Source organism: Mus pahari, chromosome 11 (assembly GCF_900095145.1).
Source record: "Mus pahari chromosome 11, PAHARI_EIJ_v1.1, whole genome shotgun sequence".
Taxonomy (NCBI): domain Eukaryota; kingdom Metazoa; phylum Chordata; class Mammalia; order Rodentia; family Muridae; genus Mus; species Mus pahari.
The window spans coordinates 58871496-58888088 of NC_034600.1; the positions used below are offsets into that span (position 1 = coordinate 58871496).

At 45.8% G+C, this 16593-nt stretch overlaps 1 protein-coding gene across 5 annotated transcripts in view; it reads right to left on the minus strand.

Moving 5' to 3' along the window:
• The window catches only part of Pdzd2 (PDZ domain containing 2), a 369377-nt gene that overhangs the window by 49212 nt on the left and 303572 nt on the right, over nt 1-16593 (minus strand). For all 5 annotated transcript variants that reach the window (XM_029544119.1, XM_029544118.1, XM_029544117.1 and 2 more), the window contains 2 exons: nt 8304-8418; nt 248-393 (listed from right to left, as the gene is read on the minus strand). In XM_029544119.1, the coding sequence (XP_029399979.1) occupies nt 248-393; nt 8304-8418 (261 nt within the window). The remainder of the gene's footprint in view (nt 1-247; nt 394-8303; nt 8419-16593) is intronic.

Consider the following 16593-nt stretch of genomic DNA (forward strand, 5'->3'; position numbering starts at 1 on the left):
CCACCACCCTAGGATAACCTGTGATGTCCCACCATCCCAGGACTAACCTGTGATGTGCCACCACCCTAGGATAACCTGTGATGTCCCACCACCCCAGGACTAACCTGTGATGTGCCACCACCCTAGGATAACCTGTGATGCCCCACCATCCCAGGACTAACCTGTGATGTGCCACCACCCTAGGATAACCTGTGATGTCCCACCATCCCAGGACTAACCTGTGATGTCCCACCATCCCAGGACTAACCTGTGATGTCCCAGTAGAATCCAGCAGCTGGGGAAGAGAATGCTTGCGGCCATCTCGGGAGACCTCCAGCATCCTGATCCGGGGGTCCCCATTTCGTACCATCAGTTCATTATATTCTTCAACAGACTCTAGGCGGTGGACACCTCCTGCAACAGAAGATGGTGGAGGCATGAAATAAGGGATAAGAAGAGTTAACGGAACGGACGGGCCTAAAGGCCATATTCATAATCACTGATGGGTTTAGAAGGCCTGAAAACATACAAAGGATTAAGTTTGTCCAGTCCTAGCACCAGGCTCTGCATAACCCTGTTGTGTTCAAAGATGATGAAGCTGAGCCACAGAGAACCTGGGAGTTTCTGAAGTGACAAGGTAGCCGAAGGAGCAATGTATGCATTAAATCAGATGCAGGGTACTGGGGACAGCAATAAACCGGGGAGGGGGCAGGGGCATATAGTCTTGTAGTAATGGCGGGACATCATTTTATATTTGCATGGCTTCACTGCCAGATGGGTGCTTTTATTCCATATACAATTATAATAGTGATTTTTTTTTTTGATGTAAAGTTGACACAGGTCTTGCTATGCAGCCAAGCTGGCCTGGAATTCATAATTCTCTTGTGTCATGTGACTCCAACCTCTGAATACTCAAATAACTGTGCCTGGCTTAGTAATGACTTTCTAAATAACATTTTTTAATTAATGTTTATTAAGTATAAATTAAATGTGCATAAAAGTACCTGAAATTCCACATGACCTCTAACACACAGATCAACAGTCACTATCCACAGTCTCAGAAGCCCCCTTGGTTTATTTACTAAACGCTCCTCACCCAATGATAACATGATCTTTACTTGAAACCCCACTCACCAATTCTACCTATTTTTGAACTCTATATGAATGGATATGTACTTTTTCTGTATGGAGCTCCTTGTTCTTAACATATATTATATCTCTATTTATTTTGTGTATGTATGCCTGTGGGGGCGCATGTGCCATCGGGTGTAGGTCAGAGGACACCATGGAGGGGGCAGTTTGCTCCTCCCACTATGTGGGTCCTGGAAATGAAACTCTGGTCATTAGGATCAGGGGTGGGAACGTTTATTTACTGAGCCAGCTTGCCTACCCTTTAGCACATTTAATTTGTGAGACTCACACGCTGTGTGTGCTGACATACATAGTACATGGTTTTGGTTTTGTCTTCTGTGGGCTGTAGCTTGCTGATCAAGGCTATTGTATTCTCACACATGCCTCCTGTGAGTGTGAGCTATCCCAATGACATGTCGTTGTGGAGGGGCTGGCTCCTGGCATTTCTTCCTTCTGCAGCACTGTGAGAATGAACTGTCTCCCTCCGCCCCCAATCCCCCCATCGTCCTGCTCTCTGTCAGGCTTTACCATCAGCCACTCTCCTGGTCACACAAGGATCATACCATGGCTTCCAGTTTTCATTTCACCGACAACTGATGAGATCACACTTGGGTGTGCAGAGCCACCCGCTGCTCCCTTTGGGAGAGTATCTGTTTAGTTTTCCTGTCCATTCTTAAATTTTCTTTCTGAATTCTAGGAAGTTCTCTTTAATATATAAGATTATAAATCCTCTATGGGATCTATGAATTATAAATATTTTCTCCATATCCGTGCCTTACGTTGTCTCATGGTATTTTCTGGCAAACACAAAGAAGCTATAATTTTTACGATGCAGTCACTTATGGCTTAATGACAGGATGTTTCCAGGCGTGTAAAGTGTGTTTACACAAAATACAAAGGTATCATAGTTTCATTTCTAACATTTCAGGTATTATGTAGTCTGTATTAAACTGCCTTAATCAGACACCCCGACGACTTAGAGGGAAAGGCTTTGTTCTGTTCATGGTTCCTCGTGGCAGGAAAGTCACAGGGCAGGAGCTCTGTCATATCACATTTACAGTCAGGAAGCAGAGAGCAACAAATGCATGCGTGTTAGCGCCCAGCTCACTCCCTGCCAGCCCAGGACCTAGCCTTCGAAATGGTACCACTCCACCCGGGATGGGTCATTCTGAGTTCGGTATGCTCAATGACACAAGTCTCTCACAGGCCAACCTTATCTAGATAGTCGCTCATTTAGAATCCCTCCAGCTGATTCCAGATCATGTCAAGTTGACATTAAATTAAATCTAACATTCGTGGGTGGCCGTAATATTACTATGTGATATAATTATATGGGACCACACTTGTATATGCTGCCCATTGTGGACCAAAATGTAATCTTGCAAGCATGACTGCAGATCAATTTTTATAACTGATGCTTTTGTAACCTATTTAAGAAACTTTTGCAATAATTATGTGTGTGTGTGTGTGTGTGTGTGTGTATTAGGCATGTGTGTCTGTCTGTGTGTATGTGTATGGAGTGTTTGCAACCCAGGCACTCTACCACTGACCTATGCTCACAAAATCTAAAATGATTTAAAAACACCTAAGTTAGACTATGTACTATTGGAAATGATAGATCAATTACATACAAATAAAATCACTATTTCTGTATTAAACACTACATATTGCCTATGTGCTTGCTTAAATACATATGTCAATTCTCTCTTTAAAGATTTATTTTGAATGATGTGCACTTAGGCGTGTCTGTGTGTGGGTATATGCCAGTGGAGGTGCCTATAGAGACAGAGGTGTTAGAGCCCTTGGAGCTGGAGTTATTGGAATGATGGACTGATGCGAATCTCCCTATGTGGGTTCTTGGAACTGAACTGAAGTCTTTTGTGAGAGCAATATGTGCTATCAATCTCTCTGGTTGGTTCCATACACTGATTCTTTAGTGAACTGATTTCTCCTGGGCTGCGTAATGAATCATTTGATGGTGTCCAATTTCCATTTGGAAATGTCTCTAAAAATTTTCATAAGGCAAGGATAACAGTATACTTTTAAAAGTCACATGATACTGAGTTTTTTTTTTTTTTTTTTTTTTTTTAGCAATGATATGGTGCTGATACAGTTAAGGGATGCCACTTAAGGCTCAGCTTTTCAAATACAGATTCGCAGTGTGAAAGTAGGTTTTTTTTTTTTGTTTTTTTTTTTTCCAAATGTCTGAAACCCCTTTGCAGGAAAGCTTTGCATTTAAAAAGATCGCAAACTTAAGAGGTTAACATGGATAAATCAAAAGTCATGAAGTTAAAGGAGGTCCCTGCTGGCAAGAGGAGAGGCAGGCAGCGAGGGAAACCTGGGCTAGAATATTAGAAAAAAACGTTCTGTGAAATGAAAGATGTTATTGCTTGAGTCATTCTGGAGCCAGACTGGGCAAAACCCTCATGGAAATGGCTGGAACAATAATTCATAACTTAGTAATTCATGGGCCTGATTAATCTTTCTTGGTATGCTTACTCATCTGAAAAAAGATTTATTAGAAGGACATTCCTCTCGAGTTGACCGGGAGGCGCTTGTCCTCATCAGGAGAGAACCCACAGACGGCAGCACCCGCTGATAACACCCTGAGATGTGTGATCCACATGCAGTGACTCATGCAAGAGGAACATGAAACAAACACCCAGATCTGGAAGGTGGACCCGAGAGGATCCCACGGAAGCCAAACCTCCCAGGCGGAGCTGGCGAAATGGCTCACTGGTTAAGAGCACATTATTGTTCTTGCAGAGGACCTGAGGTTGGTTTCCAGCTCCTGCATTAAGCAGCTCCCAGCTTTCTGGAACTCCAGCTTCAGAGAACCCTCACCTCTCTCACCTCTTTAGGCAGAAGTACATGTATTCATATTTTTTTTAAATGGGCTGGAGAGATGGCTCAGTGGTTAAGAGCACTGATTATTCTTCCAGAGGCCCCGAGTTCAATTCCCAGCAACCACATGGTGGCTCACAACCATCTGTAATGGGCATCCAATGCCCTCTTCTGGTGTGTCTGAAGACAGCTACAGAGTACTCATATAATAAACAAACAAACAAACAAACAAATAAAACCAGATAACCTGGGAGACCGTGAGACAATGCCTTTAATCCCAGCACTTGTGAAGGCAAAGGCAAGCAGAACTCAAGAATCCAAAGACAGTCTGTGTACAGAGTGAACTCCAGGACAGTCATGGCTACACAGAGAAACCCTGTCTCAAAAAAAAAAAAAAACAAAAAAACAAAAAAACAAAAAACCCAAAACCACACGGACTCACTCCTATAAAAAGGTCTTTAGAGTGAAGCAGTTCACAGCACTGTGAAAGCCCAGTTCTCCAAGTTTCTTCAGCATGTTTCTGGGTTAAGCTACCAGCCTCCTCTTTCCACCCTATCGCATGAATGCGATCTAGCCTGCTGGCTGCCAAGGACATGTCCACCTCTGTACTCATTTCCAGAACTGAGACCATAAATATCACGGATTTACCCAACTTCGTGCACACCACCATCACCTCCCACCTCAACAGCCTGCAGTCCTTCCCCTACATGCTCTTGCCAAGTTTGGCTGGACTGGATCATTATTGCCGTCAAAGATTAGCCTCTCAAATAAGAGAGGATTAAAAACAGTTGCCCAAAACGTCTTTCATTCTCCCCGATTGCCTGGAAAAATCTCCCACTCTCCTCCACGTCTAGACGACTGGTCTCCAGTCTTCTCCCGGGGCTTCCTTTTGCCTGCTGTTTCTGAATGCATCCACCGGCACACAGTCCAGAGAGACTCCCGGCCGCACTGCTGCTTGAATGTGTATGTGCATCGTCTAAGCAGTCACCATGCCGTACATGGGGGTTGCCTTCCCAGGAGACAGAGTTCTCACGAAGGCCTTCCTGTCTGAAGCCATTCAAGCATCATTTCCCCCCCTTGAGAGGGCAAAGAGGCACGAACATTAAGAATGAACATGAAAATCACGACCGTAATATTAATGGCTTCAACAATACAAACAATGGGTGCTTCGGAGGGAAGGGCCCACGGCTGGCATGCTTTGGAACGGCAGAGCTAAAAACATTCTCCTGTGAGTCTTCCCAAAGGCTGGGCTCATGGAGGACTCACATTTCCTGGAAGAACATTCGCAGTGTGATCCTCCCTCACAGATAAAGAAGTTGAGGCCTATAGAAGACACTAGTTCCACGTCCCTTGTCTCAGGGGCGGAGCTGGAAACTGAGCCCAGTTCCGGCTAATACCTGTGCATGCTTCCTCCCCTACCCCACATATTTCTCCCACAGGCTTGGATCGCTTGAGGAGGTGAGATCCTCTTGTGGCAAATAGTGGCCCAACCCTGGATTGGCTGTCAGCTAACTGTGCCCCTGGTTCCAAATTGACAATATGGACACAGTTTGAAAAACCAGACACCTAGAAGGTCTCCGAGACACATGTCTCACCCCCATCCGAAACCAGAAAGCCTTCCACACGGGAAGCCGCTACGAAGAACTGTCTGGAACGCAGGTCCTATTCCTGGCTCCAACCCAGTGACCTTTGGGATTTCCTTAGCTGCTCGGATCTCATCTATAAACTAAGGAATGTGACAGCAGAGGTTTCAAAGGTCCTTGTGTCTCTCCAGAGCTCGGAGAGCCTCCCTGGGGACTGATGAGACAGGGTCGATCAACTCCGGCAAGCTGACCACTGCCTCCATTCTGCCCTTGTACACACGGGGTCTCAAGGGGCCTCTCTCAGAGCTTCTGGTGGGGTGCCGCTTGTCGCCCTGAGGTGAGAGCTTCGAGGGGGACTCTGCAGGCCTCTCTCCCCGATGCTATCCCTTTCTGGCAAAAGTCAGTCTCTACTGCTCATTTAAACACAATGCTGCCTAACCATTCCCAGTGATGGATACAAAATAACTTTACAAAATTTTGTAAATGGAGCTTTAAGGTATTGCACTTCATGGTCCCATGCTATTTATCTTCTCTGACAATAAGGACAGAAGGCCAGGTGACGGGGGCAGGCACTCTTGGCTCCCCCTTTCATCTCCAGGGATCTGGATGCAGTAGAAAACGATGGGATGGGGGACGTTAACAGATGATGCCTGTGTTGGGTGACTTTTCTGTGGGTTAAAAATAAGACCTGGGGAGTGGGGGGTGGGGGAGCAGCAAGATAGCTCTGTGGTTTAAGCACTTGCTGTGCAATCCTGATGACCTGAGTTCAAAGTGGAAGGAGCGAATCAAGCCCACATTGTCCCCTGGCTCCATTCTTGTGCCACAGCGTGCACAAGTCAAAACCTTATTACTTACAAATGACATACATACACATCTGCAGAAATAAATAAGTAATAATGAAAATAAATAAATAAATGATAAAATAAGAACATTACCCAATCTGTCAAAGAGGGTAGCAACTCTCTTGGGCAGCTGTCGGAACAGAAGTTGAGGGAGGTTTAAAACGGGCTTAGGGTGCAAGGTTACCAACGGCTAAGGGCTCAAAGCTAAGTTTTGCCTCCCTTTCCAGATGCTTATGGGTGAGTAGCCAGAGCCAAGCTAACTACTAGGCCAGTGGGGGCTGTGCCAGGAAGGAGCCCATGACACATTTGGAGACCTTAAAAAAGCTTTAATGCATTTTAAAAAAAGATTTATTTGTTATTATATGTAAAGTACACTGTAGCTGTCTTCAGACGCATCAGAAGAGGGCGTCAGATCTCATTACAGGTGGTTGTGAGCCACCACTTGGTTGCTAGGATTTGAACGCAGGACCTTCAGAAGAGCAGTCAGTGCTCTTACCCACTGAGCCATCTCTCCAGTCCTAATACATTTTTTTAAATGCAGGAAAAGTTGAGCGTAATAGTAAGGAGTGGATGGCAATGAGTTCAGTCTATATCTTAAGTGTACATGTGCTATATGCAAGTGTGCACACACAAGTGTGGGAGTATTCAAGTCCACAGGTATGTAGAGAGGTTAGAGGTTGACGTTAGGTGGCTTCCTTGATTATTCTGCACTCTTTATTTAATTTACTGTGGGTGGTATATGTGCACATGCATGCAGTATATGCATATGGAACCAGCCAGAGATGAATAATGCTGTCAGATGTTTGCTATTTACACAATGATTTTGTACAGTGTTTTCGTGTGTCTCTGTGTGTGTGTGTGTGTGTGTGTGTGTGTGTGTGTGTGTGTGTACCTACACTCGCATTTGCATACACTCTAGTAGAAGGCCAGAGGTTGATGGCAGATTTCTGTTTTAAGTTCGGGTCTCCTACTAAACTCTGAGTTTGTTGTTTCAGATAGACAGGCCAGCCAGTAAGGCCCCGGGGACTCACCTCTCTCTGCCCAGCGCTAGGGTTACAGAAGTGTACCGCACCTGACTTTTACATGCATACTGAGGATCTGAACTTAGTACTTGACCCACTGAGCCATCTCCCCAGCTCCCAGAATGTATTTTTGTATCAACGTCGTCCTAAGACTTTATTTTTGAGGTAGACAAAGAATCCAAAGAATCCAACAAATCAGAAGTGCCCAGGACCCCTGAGAGTCCCATGTGTCGCCTGCTGTCTCCCCCAGAGCACAGGCCAGGCAGTCTAAGGAAATACCCAGGGCATGTAGATTATGGACTCAGGTCTGAAAGCTGCAACCTCTTTCGCTATTTCTCCTGCTTAGCTGAGATTCGAACTTGATGTGAGATAAAACTCTTTGCCACTTGTTCTAGTTGGCTGAGGTTTTTTTTTTTTTTTTTTTTTGTGGGGGGGTACAGGGGGAACCTGTGTGTTGAGAATAGGGGCCACCTGAGAGTCGACTCTGAAAGGGTCACCTGAAACCTCATCAAGATAAATGAACCAAACACTCAGGAAACTGAAGTCTCGACAGACACACACATGCTGACATGTATTTTGTTGGGCTGCTAGGTTTAATGGAGCTGCTCTTCCAGGGCCTGCCTCGCCGGTAGAAAACCAGTTCTGAGGTTTTAAGGAGCTGGAGGGCTCATCTCCCTAGGTGCAAGTCTGGTACCTCTCTGGAGAGGGTGAGGCAGGAGGCCAGCTTGGGAACCACCACAAGCTGAAGGCCAGTCTGTCTGAGCATAGCACCCGCTCTCTCCCCAGACTGTTCATACTGTTAATGGGGTCAACCCCTCCCTCCCCATGCCTTCCCTCTCTCGCCTGTTCCTGAGGCTGCAAGCCTGGCTCATTCTCCACCGGCAGGGAGAAGTTCCACTTACCTGAGAGTCGGCTCTTGAGTTTCATCTTACTGTTGCCCTGTTTGGGGCTTTCCAAGTTGTTCCCTTTGGATTCCTCAGTGCTGCCTACGTCCTGAGACTCTTCTGACCCGAGCATCTAAAAGGCAGAGCAAAGAGCTGATGGGAGAGGCGAGGCCTCCAAGGGGTTATCTCAGACAGACGGGAGCAGCAGCAATACAGATGTCACGTGAGAGAAAAGCCTCACAGGATCAAAGTCCCACCCTTCAGGTCACCCGTGTGCAAGGAACTGCCAAGGTCCGCCGGGGAGCTTCCAGACCGGAAAGGACCCCAGGGCTGTTTCCATTCCCATTTCGCCTGGGAAGAACCTGGTCAAGGTGACCCCAGGGTAGTCAGAAGCGAGGCTAGATCGAGAGTCCCAGTCTCCTGGCTTATGGCTCAGGGATTTTTTGTATGGTGTTAAACTGCCACAGATAAATCAGAAAGCCAAACCTGTTTCTAAGACGTCAGTTTATGTCAATGACAGACGGCATATGCTCTGGAAATGTGGTTTTAGGGCAATTTTTGCCATTATGGAAATACCAAAGAGTATACTGTGAGGAAGACTTAGATGATCTAGACCAATCACTGGGGGTGGGGTGGGGTGCCCTGGATAGTCAGGAGACCAGCACAAGGCATGATGCGGCTTTACATTCACCTTTTAATATAAGAAGCTAACTCTAGCTAGGCAGTGGCGGGGCGTGCCTTTAATCCAGCCCTTGGGAGTCAGTGGCAGGTGGATCTGACATTAATGTGCTAAAATGAGGATAAAAGCGTAGTATAGAAAATATGCAAATGAGTAATATGGTCCTTTATTGTCAGGTACTATAGACTGCATATAACGACATATGCTGGCTGTTTACATCTAGTGGCACAGGCTTATGTCGATATCAACATACGCTGCACTGCAATGCCACTATGCTGGAATTTTTCAGTGCTGCTGTCATCTTCTGGGTCTCCCCTCTGCGAACGCAGCCCACCAAATGACTGAAATGCTATGTGCTACGCGGGCTACGCGAGTGCATTTCTTTCAGTCGACCCACGCTGTTCTGTGTGCCACGCTCCCGATTCTGAGCTGTCCAGGTTCTATGGAAGTGTCAGTCAGCCCAAATGTCTGTAGGCAGTGTCTGGCATCTGATTCCAGGAAGGGACTCGGAGAAGATGATCCCAAAGGCCATGGTGTCAGGTGTCCCAGAGATGCCAACCATGCTAAAATGTACTCTGGGAGACTGAACAGCAGACTTGGGTATTTGAGAATGCTTCTTAAAAATGGCGGGGGCAGGCGTATGCACTAGGGAGACAGCTCAGTCAGTAAAGGGCCTCTCATACAAGTCCCAGGACTTGAGGTCAGGTCCTAGCATCCGTGTAAAGAGCAGAGAGTGATGGCCCGAGTCTAAGCCCAGCATAAAGGGGAAGGAGGCAGGGGCTAGGGATGCGAGCGAGGATGGAGATGTGCAGAGATGGAAAGGCCTCAGAAGTTTTTTTTTGAAAGACGTTGTCTCAAAAATTAATGTGAATGGGCTGGAGAAACCACTCAGTAGTCAAGGGATTTCCCGTTCCTCCAGAGGACCCAAGTCTCATTCCTAACACCTACATTTGTGGTCTTACAATAACAGCCTGTAACTCCATATCCAGTGAACCCAGTGCCCTCTTCTGGCCTCTGTATATACGCATGCATATAACAGGTACATGAGAATAAAAATAAATCCTGAAAAAAGAGGAAGTTGGAGCTCCATTGAGGAAGACACCCAACGTCAACCTCTGGCTTCTACAAGCATGTGCACATGTGTAAGCCTGCATGTATGTACACATGTGTAAGCCTGCATACATGCACACATGTGTAAGCCTACATGAAATTTACATTCCCCTACTAAATTCAAGGAAGGATAAATTTAAAACTTATTGACTATATCAAGTAATATGCTGCCCTTTGGAATTTTATTTGTCCAGAGATCCTGAGTTCAGTTCCCAGCAACCACATGGTGGCTCACAACCATCTGTAATGGGATTCAATGCCCTCTTCTGGTGTGTCTGAAGACAGCTACAGTGTACCCATATACCTAAAATAAATAAATAAATTTTTTAAAAAAGGAAGACTTTATAAAAATCCACTAACAATTAATAATAATAATAAATAAATGAAAACAATAACAAATCACAAAAGAAAAATCACTCTTTTATAACAAAATAAATAAACCTAGCTTTTTAAAACAGAACAAAAACCCAAACAAAACAACAAGAACCATCTAGACTATAGGAGACCAAGAACCACGTAAACAGGGGTCATTCAGAGAGATGAAGAATGTCATGGAAAGAGGCAACTCCACGGTGAACAGCCATTCCCAGAGGTAGGCATAGGCTCAGAGCTCACTTCAAGAAAAAGGTGCTCTCTGGCTGCCAAGTCCCTGGTGGCTTTGGGGCGATTCAATGGATGGGGGCCAAGACAGCAACAGCCAGCCGGGTGAGAGGCTTATGCCAAGGAAGGAAAGCTATCCTGAGACCCTGTTTCTAGAGTTAGGGACACCCTTTTTCTGTTCTCCTCCATCATTCCAGCACAGCCTTTCACAGAAGCAGAGTGATTCTTGAAATGACACATAAACTCTTGAGTCTATGAGAAGGACTTTTTCATGGCTGTCCAGCCATGGCAGAGACCTCATCTCAATTCCCAGTGCCATATTTACTTGGTGTGATGGTTTGTATATGCCTGGCCTAGGGAGTGGCACTGTTAGAAGTCATGTCACGGTGGGTGTGGGCTTTAAGAGCCTCATCCTAGCTTTCTGGAAGCTAGTCTTCCCCTAGCAGCCTTCAGATGAAGATGTAGAACTCTCAGCTCCTCCTGCACCGTGCCTGCCTGGATGTTGTCATGTTCCTGCCTTGGTGATAATGAACTGAATCTCTGAACCTGTAAGCCAGCCCCAATTAAATGTTGTCCTTATAAGAGTTGCCTTGGTCACGGTGTCTGTTCACAGCAATGTCACCCTAAGACACCAGGATGCTGCTCCTTCCATCCTAAGATACTATAGCTAAAGCAATAATAGATATGAACAGTCAACATGGACAAGTGTGTGGCTCATTTACTATGATTTTTTTTTACCATTTCATTTTCCCTCAAATACGCATTCCAAGATAAACAGTCATGCTCATCTGATAGACGAGGAAAGAAAACAGAAACTCTTAAGTAATACTGGTTTGCTTATAACATTCAAGGCCTACAACAGATTGCATGGGAAGGATGAATCTGAAAATGGTCCTGAGTTACAGGAGATCACATGCATGAAATCATATCTAACGTCTGGACATGCTAAGGAAAATGCCGTGAGCACTCATTTGCAGAAGCCGAGGGGCAGATTTCAAGCAGATTTTAACACAGAGGTCAAGCGAGGCTTCCAGGAGAATGTTTTCTCTGCCCCGCAATCTCCCAACACAAGTTGTGGGATTTCTTATGCCAAAGAAATCTTACGGTAAACTGTAGCTAAAACAAGAATGGTTCTAGATACACCACAGAGCACTTTAAAGGCCATACACCACTGAGACGAAGACAGGAGTGAAAACTTATGTCCGAACACTTCCTGGAAGTGTTAATGAAGGAGTGTTAGCCCCTTTCGTGGTACCATAACATGATGCTACAGGGGTGGTCTGTATAAGAAAACCTTGCTGGGTGTGGTGGTACACACCTACAATCCCAGTACTCCCTAGGTGGAGACAGGGGGGTCCAGAGTTCAAGGTCTTCCTCAGTTATATAGTTATAGTCCTTGTTACTGTGGATGCTGGAGAATCCAACCTTGGGGAGCCAGTACCTGGTGTCACTTGTTGTGTCACTCCCATGGCCAAGCTGCCCTTCTGAAGGTCCATTCATAGCAAATAGCCTGGTGCGAAGGTGACAAGGTCCTATGAAGGTTTAAGCACCTCTCATCAGGCCCTCCCTCCCAAAACCACACAGTGGGCTAAGATTCCAACAACACAGGCTATACTTAAACCAGAGCAAAATGGTTCTGATTCAATAGGACCATTTCCTCCCCTAATAGAAAACTGGTTTGTCACATTCTATGGCTCAGAACTCAATGAACAGGAAGTGGGCTGTGGAGACACATTAGCTGCAGATTCTAGCAGGAAGCTGTGTACAAAGCTATGTGTACTTTTTTGACGACAATGAGCCTCCCCTTAGTCCTGTGCAATAGCCAATAGACAATAGTCTGGAAATGCCTGAGCTAAGAGAATCCTTTGCTGGGCCCATTCACGCCTCCAAATTTGCAGAACAAAGGGCCCAGCTCTGAAAATGGCTTTTGTGGCTGTTCTAGAAGGAAATTAGCCTGAAGTTCTGGAAGACCTCAGTTCAGTCTAGCAGTTAGTAGGGTCTACAATCGTGAGCAGTTTCCAATTCGTGCAAGGCAATGCTATTATACTCTTGGAATCTAATAGAACTTTCCAGACCCTCGTCTATCCTACAATCTGTGAAATTCTCTCTTAGTAAAAAAAAAAAAAAAGGCAGTTGTAGCTTCTGGTGTTGCAGGAATGGAGGTGGGCAGAGAACCCTGTGATCAGTGTCTCCATCTGAGATACGGGTCTGCAGGGGAGAATTAAACTACGTAGATTTCTGATATATGGAGGCAGGATTCCCTTTTAAAGCCACACTGACCAGCCGAGGAAGGGAAAATGAGGGGGAGAGAGAGAAGAAAGAAGACAAATGAATGAACACGAGATCACTCAGGACACCAATCAGCAATCAGGTGTGAGGGGAAGGATCTGGCCCAGGAGGAATCCTAAAGGAGGACTAGAGAAAGCTGAGCAGGCACTTTGCAGAGACCCCGCCCCCAAGCTCAAGCTGCGCACGGGGGCGCTGTGGTCCGGAGCGCGAAGGGCTGAGCGGAGGGACATCACAGGGCAAAGGGATGGCTGCGGGCGTCCACTGCGGGCTGATTCTGAGGGAGATTCCTCAGGGCAAGGGATGACTAAGTCAAACTTGGTGTGAGTCAGAGTCACTGGATAGCTCGCACAGTGCTGCAAGACCCAGGCTTAAGGCAGCAATGCAGGGGCGGGCTCTGGAATACCCCACTGCCCTACATCAAAGGGGAGCGGCTTGAAAGGAAGCTGGACCGAGATGTGAGTTGTAGGGTCCTCTGTTCTCCTGTGCCCTCCCCTGTCCCCCAGTTTTCCTGCGACAGACAGAAGCTTCCCAGGTGCCCACCAGACAGAAGGGGGTAAGTTCATTAGTGTGCGTGTCCCTGTCCCACCCAACAGGTAATCACACACACAGGAAACGTGTGCCGTACACTGCGGGTTATTGTGCCGATGATATATGAATGGAGTGCTGATGTCTGAAGCTCTCCCTTCTTTACAGAAGTGGAAGTAACAGCACTTATTTTGAAAAGGACAAGATTAGTTTGTAACAGCCGTCTAGGGTTAACGTGAGGGAGCAGGGACATAATGGGGATCTCAAGGGTGGTGGAGGGGAAGGTTTAGTTGTAAGAACAAAACGCACACAGATCAGGTTCCCCCTTCCAAGGTAGGCTTTAGGGTACCTCTAGATTTGATGGCTCATGGTGGCATGCACGGGACAAACTCTAGACTTGTCTTAGTCTCCCATCCTCAGAAAGCAGGTTTAATTTGAGAATAAGTAGAGACAGAGTGGGAGTCTAAAGAGAAGGCTCCATATTTAGGGACTGAATATGGGAGCGGGGGTGGGGGGCTTGTTTTTAAACAAAACCTTAATTGTTCAATTTTTAACAATGAAGACTTGGGAGTCAGAACCATGGGTGGAATCCTGCTAGCTCAGAGAGGCAAGGGAAGCGCCCAGCTGAGCTTCCTCCATAGCTGGTGTCCCAGAAGCAATGCCCATCTCTCACGCAACCTCAAAAAACAAAACAAAACAAAAAACAAACAAAAAAACCCAAACCTCCTTCAAACTGAGTGCCCCCCCTTCTACTTCCTGTATGTCTCTCCCTTAATTCTCTTGATTTTCTCTTACGCTCTGGTTTTTTTTTTTTTTTTTCTTCTTCTTCTTCTTCTTAATAATCCTATGTTCATTTCTTGTCAACTGGTCGCTTGCTCCTCCTCTTGACCTATGGTTGACTTTATTTAATCCTATTTACAATCTTCAAGCAGAAAGTTCTTGAATCAAAGGTGTGTGCTAAGGCTGAGCCACACCACAACTGAAAACTGAAAGGTTTTTTTTTCCCAGTAAACAGCGCAATCTCCGGGTTCACAGTGTGATCAGCTATCCTGCAACGCAGGCTGCCATCAAATTTCCGCAAACCTGACAGCTAAGACGGCAGTGGTCATGGCAAGTGAACTCCTGAAACACACAAGAGACCCAGGCAGGCTTGCGGCCAACACCAGGGACCTGAAAACACACTGTGGCCTTCCATCAGAGCAGTGGTGGCAGAAAGGAATAAAACCAAACGAAGACATGAGGGTTAGCTACTGGAAGGGGGACATTTTCTTTGAAGATGAGCTCTGAGAGAACAGACCCAGCTGTGCTACCTTTAGCGAGAGTCGAGATTGCCTCTGACCCCAAATCACTTGGTTTCTGAAGAAAACACTTTCAAAACAAAGCAGAACATGTCAGACGTTTTTAACAGTTCTTGAAATTGTCCTGGGAAAAACAAAGTCCCAGGAATAAGATTTTATCTGGAACAAACACTGTCTCGAGGTTAGAGTTTGTCCCCCATTTAAACCTCAAGGGTACAAGACTAACAATGTGATGCAATTATTGGATCATTGACATCTCTCTGGAAAGTGAAGAACACGAGAGACAACACATTCGATGTCATTGGAACTGAAGAAGCCCGAGTATTTCACAGGAAGCAGTCTAGTGTATGGATGTTAGAAAAAAAATCTTTATTATTATTTTTTCTGACTACCACATCAAGGATTTTTTTTTTTTTTTTGACACAGGGTTTCCCTGTGTAGCCCTGGCTGTTCTGGAACTCACTCTGTAGACCAGGCTGGCCTCTAACTCAGAAATCCGCCTGCCTCTGCCTCCTAAGTGCTGGGATTAAAGGCGTGTGCCACCATGCCTGGCTCACATCAAGAATCTTATTAGCTAAGACTGAGCAAAATAAGACATAGGAGAAAACAAGGAAGGCCATTAACTAAAAACAAAACAAAAACCTGGAAAGGTCAAGGAAATTTAAATCTAAATTTAGATGACAATTACTTTCAATTGATTCTTAATCTTCTTAGGTTACAGTCTGTGAAGGGATTTGGGTTAATTGGCACTCGCTTGATTATCATTATTGCGTTGACATGTTTTTTTCACTGTGGAACTGCCAAAAAAGCATTATTTTTGAATCAGACAATCTATGGGTGCCAAGATGCCATTTGTGGGAGCAGAGGAAGTCACTTAGTGTTATCCAGGAATCAACCCTTCGGGCCCATGCTAAAGTCTACTAGTGATGCTCTGTAGCTGCTGTTCAAAGCATGTAAGAGATCTCCTTAAATGCACTGTGACTCATTTAATGTTTGGCTCCCGCAGCCCCACAAACAAACAGCATGACTTTTCCCTCCAACTTTCCTACTGCACTAGCCTATCTGGTCCCAAGGGAAACCTGAGGAGGAATGGCCACTCTCACTCCACCCTGGGCTCTTTACCATTCCCAACACTCAGAAAAAGAGAAAAAGCCAAAGGAATCTGCAGATGTGACCCAGCACAGCCCAGCTCTCCTCCCCGGGGAAGCTGGGTTGGTGCACCCACTGGTCAGGATCCACAGGACAGAGCAACGTGACTTCCCTTTCATGCTTCAGTCACAGGAACATGGTTTTTTAGGCTGCTAAATGAAGCCCATTTTCCAAATCTCTGGGGCAGATGTGTGAGAGACTGAAAGAGAACCAGATGGCCATCAGAGAGGCCAGGACTGGAAATGAATAACCATCCCTACAAAGGGAGTCAGAGAAACAATACACACAGACACACACATACACAGACATAGACAACCAGACACATAGACACACAGGCATATGTACACACGTAGGCGCACACACAGACACACACACACACAGATGTACACATACACAGACTTATACAACCAGACACATACACAGACACACAGGCACACACAAATGTATGCACACACATAGGCACACACACAGACACAGACACACAGATGTACACATACACAGACATAGACAACCAGACACATACATAGACACACAGGCACACACAAATGTATGCACACACATAGGCACACACACAGACACACACACACAAATGCATGCACAGACACATACACACAGACATACACATACACAGACTTATACAACCAGACACATACATAGA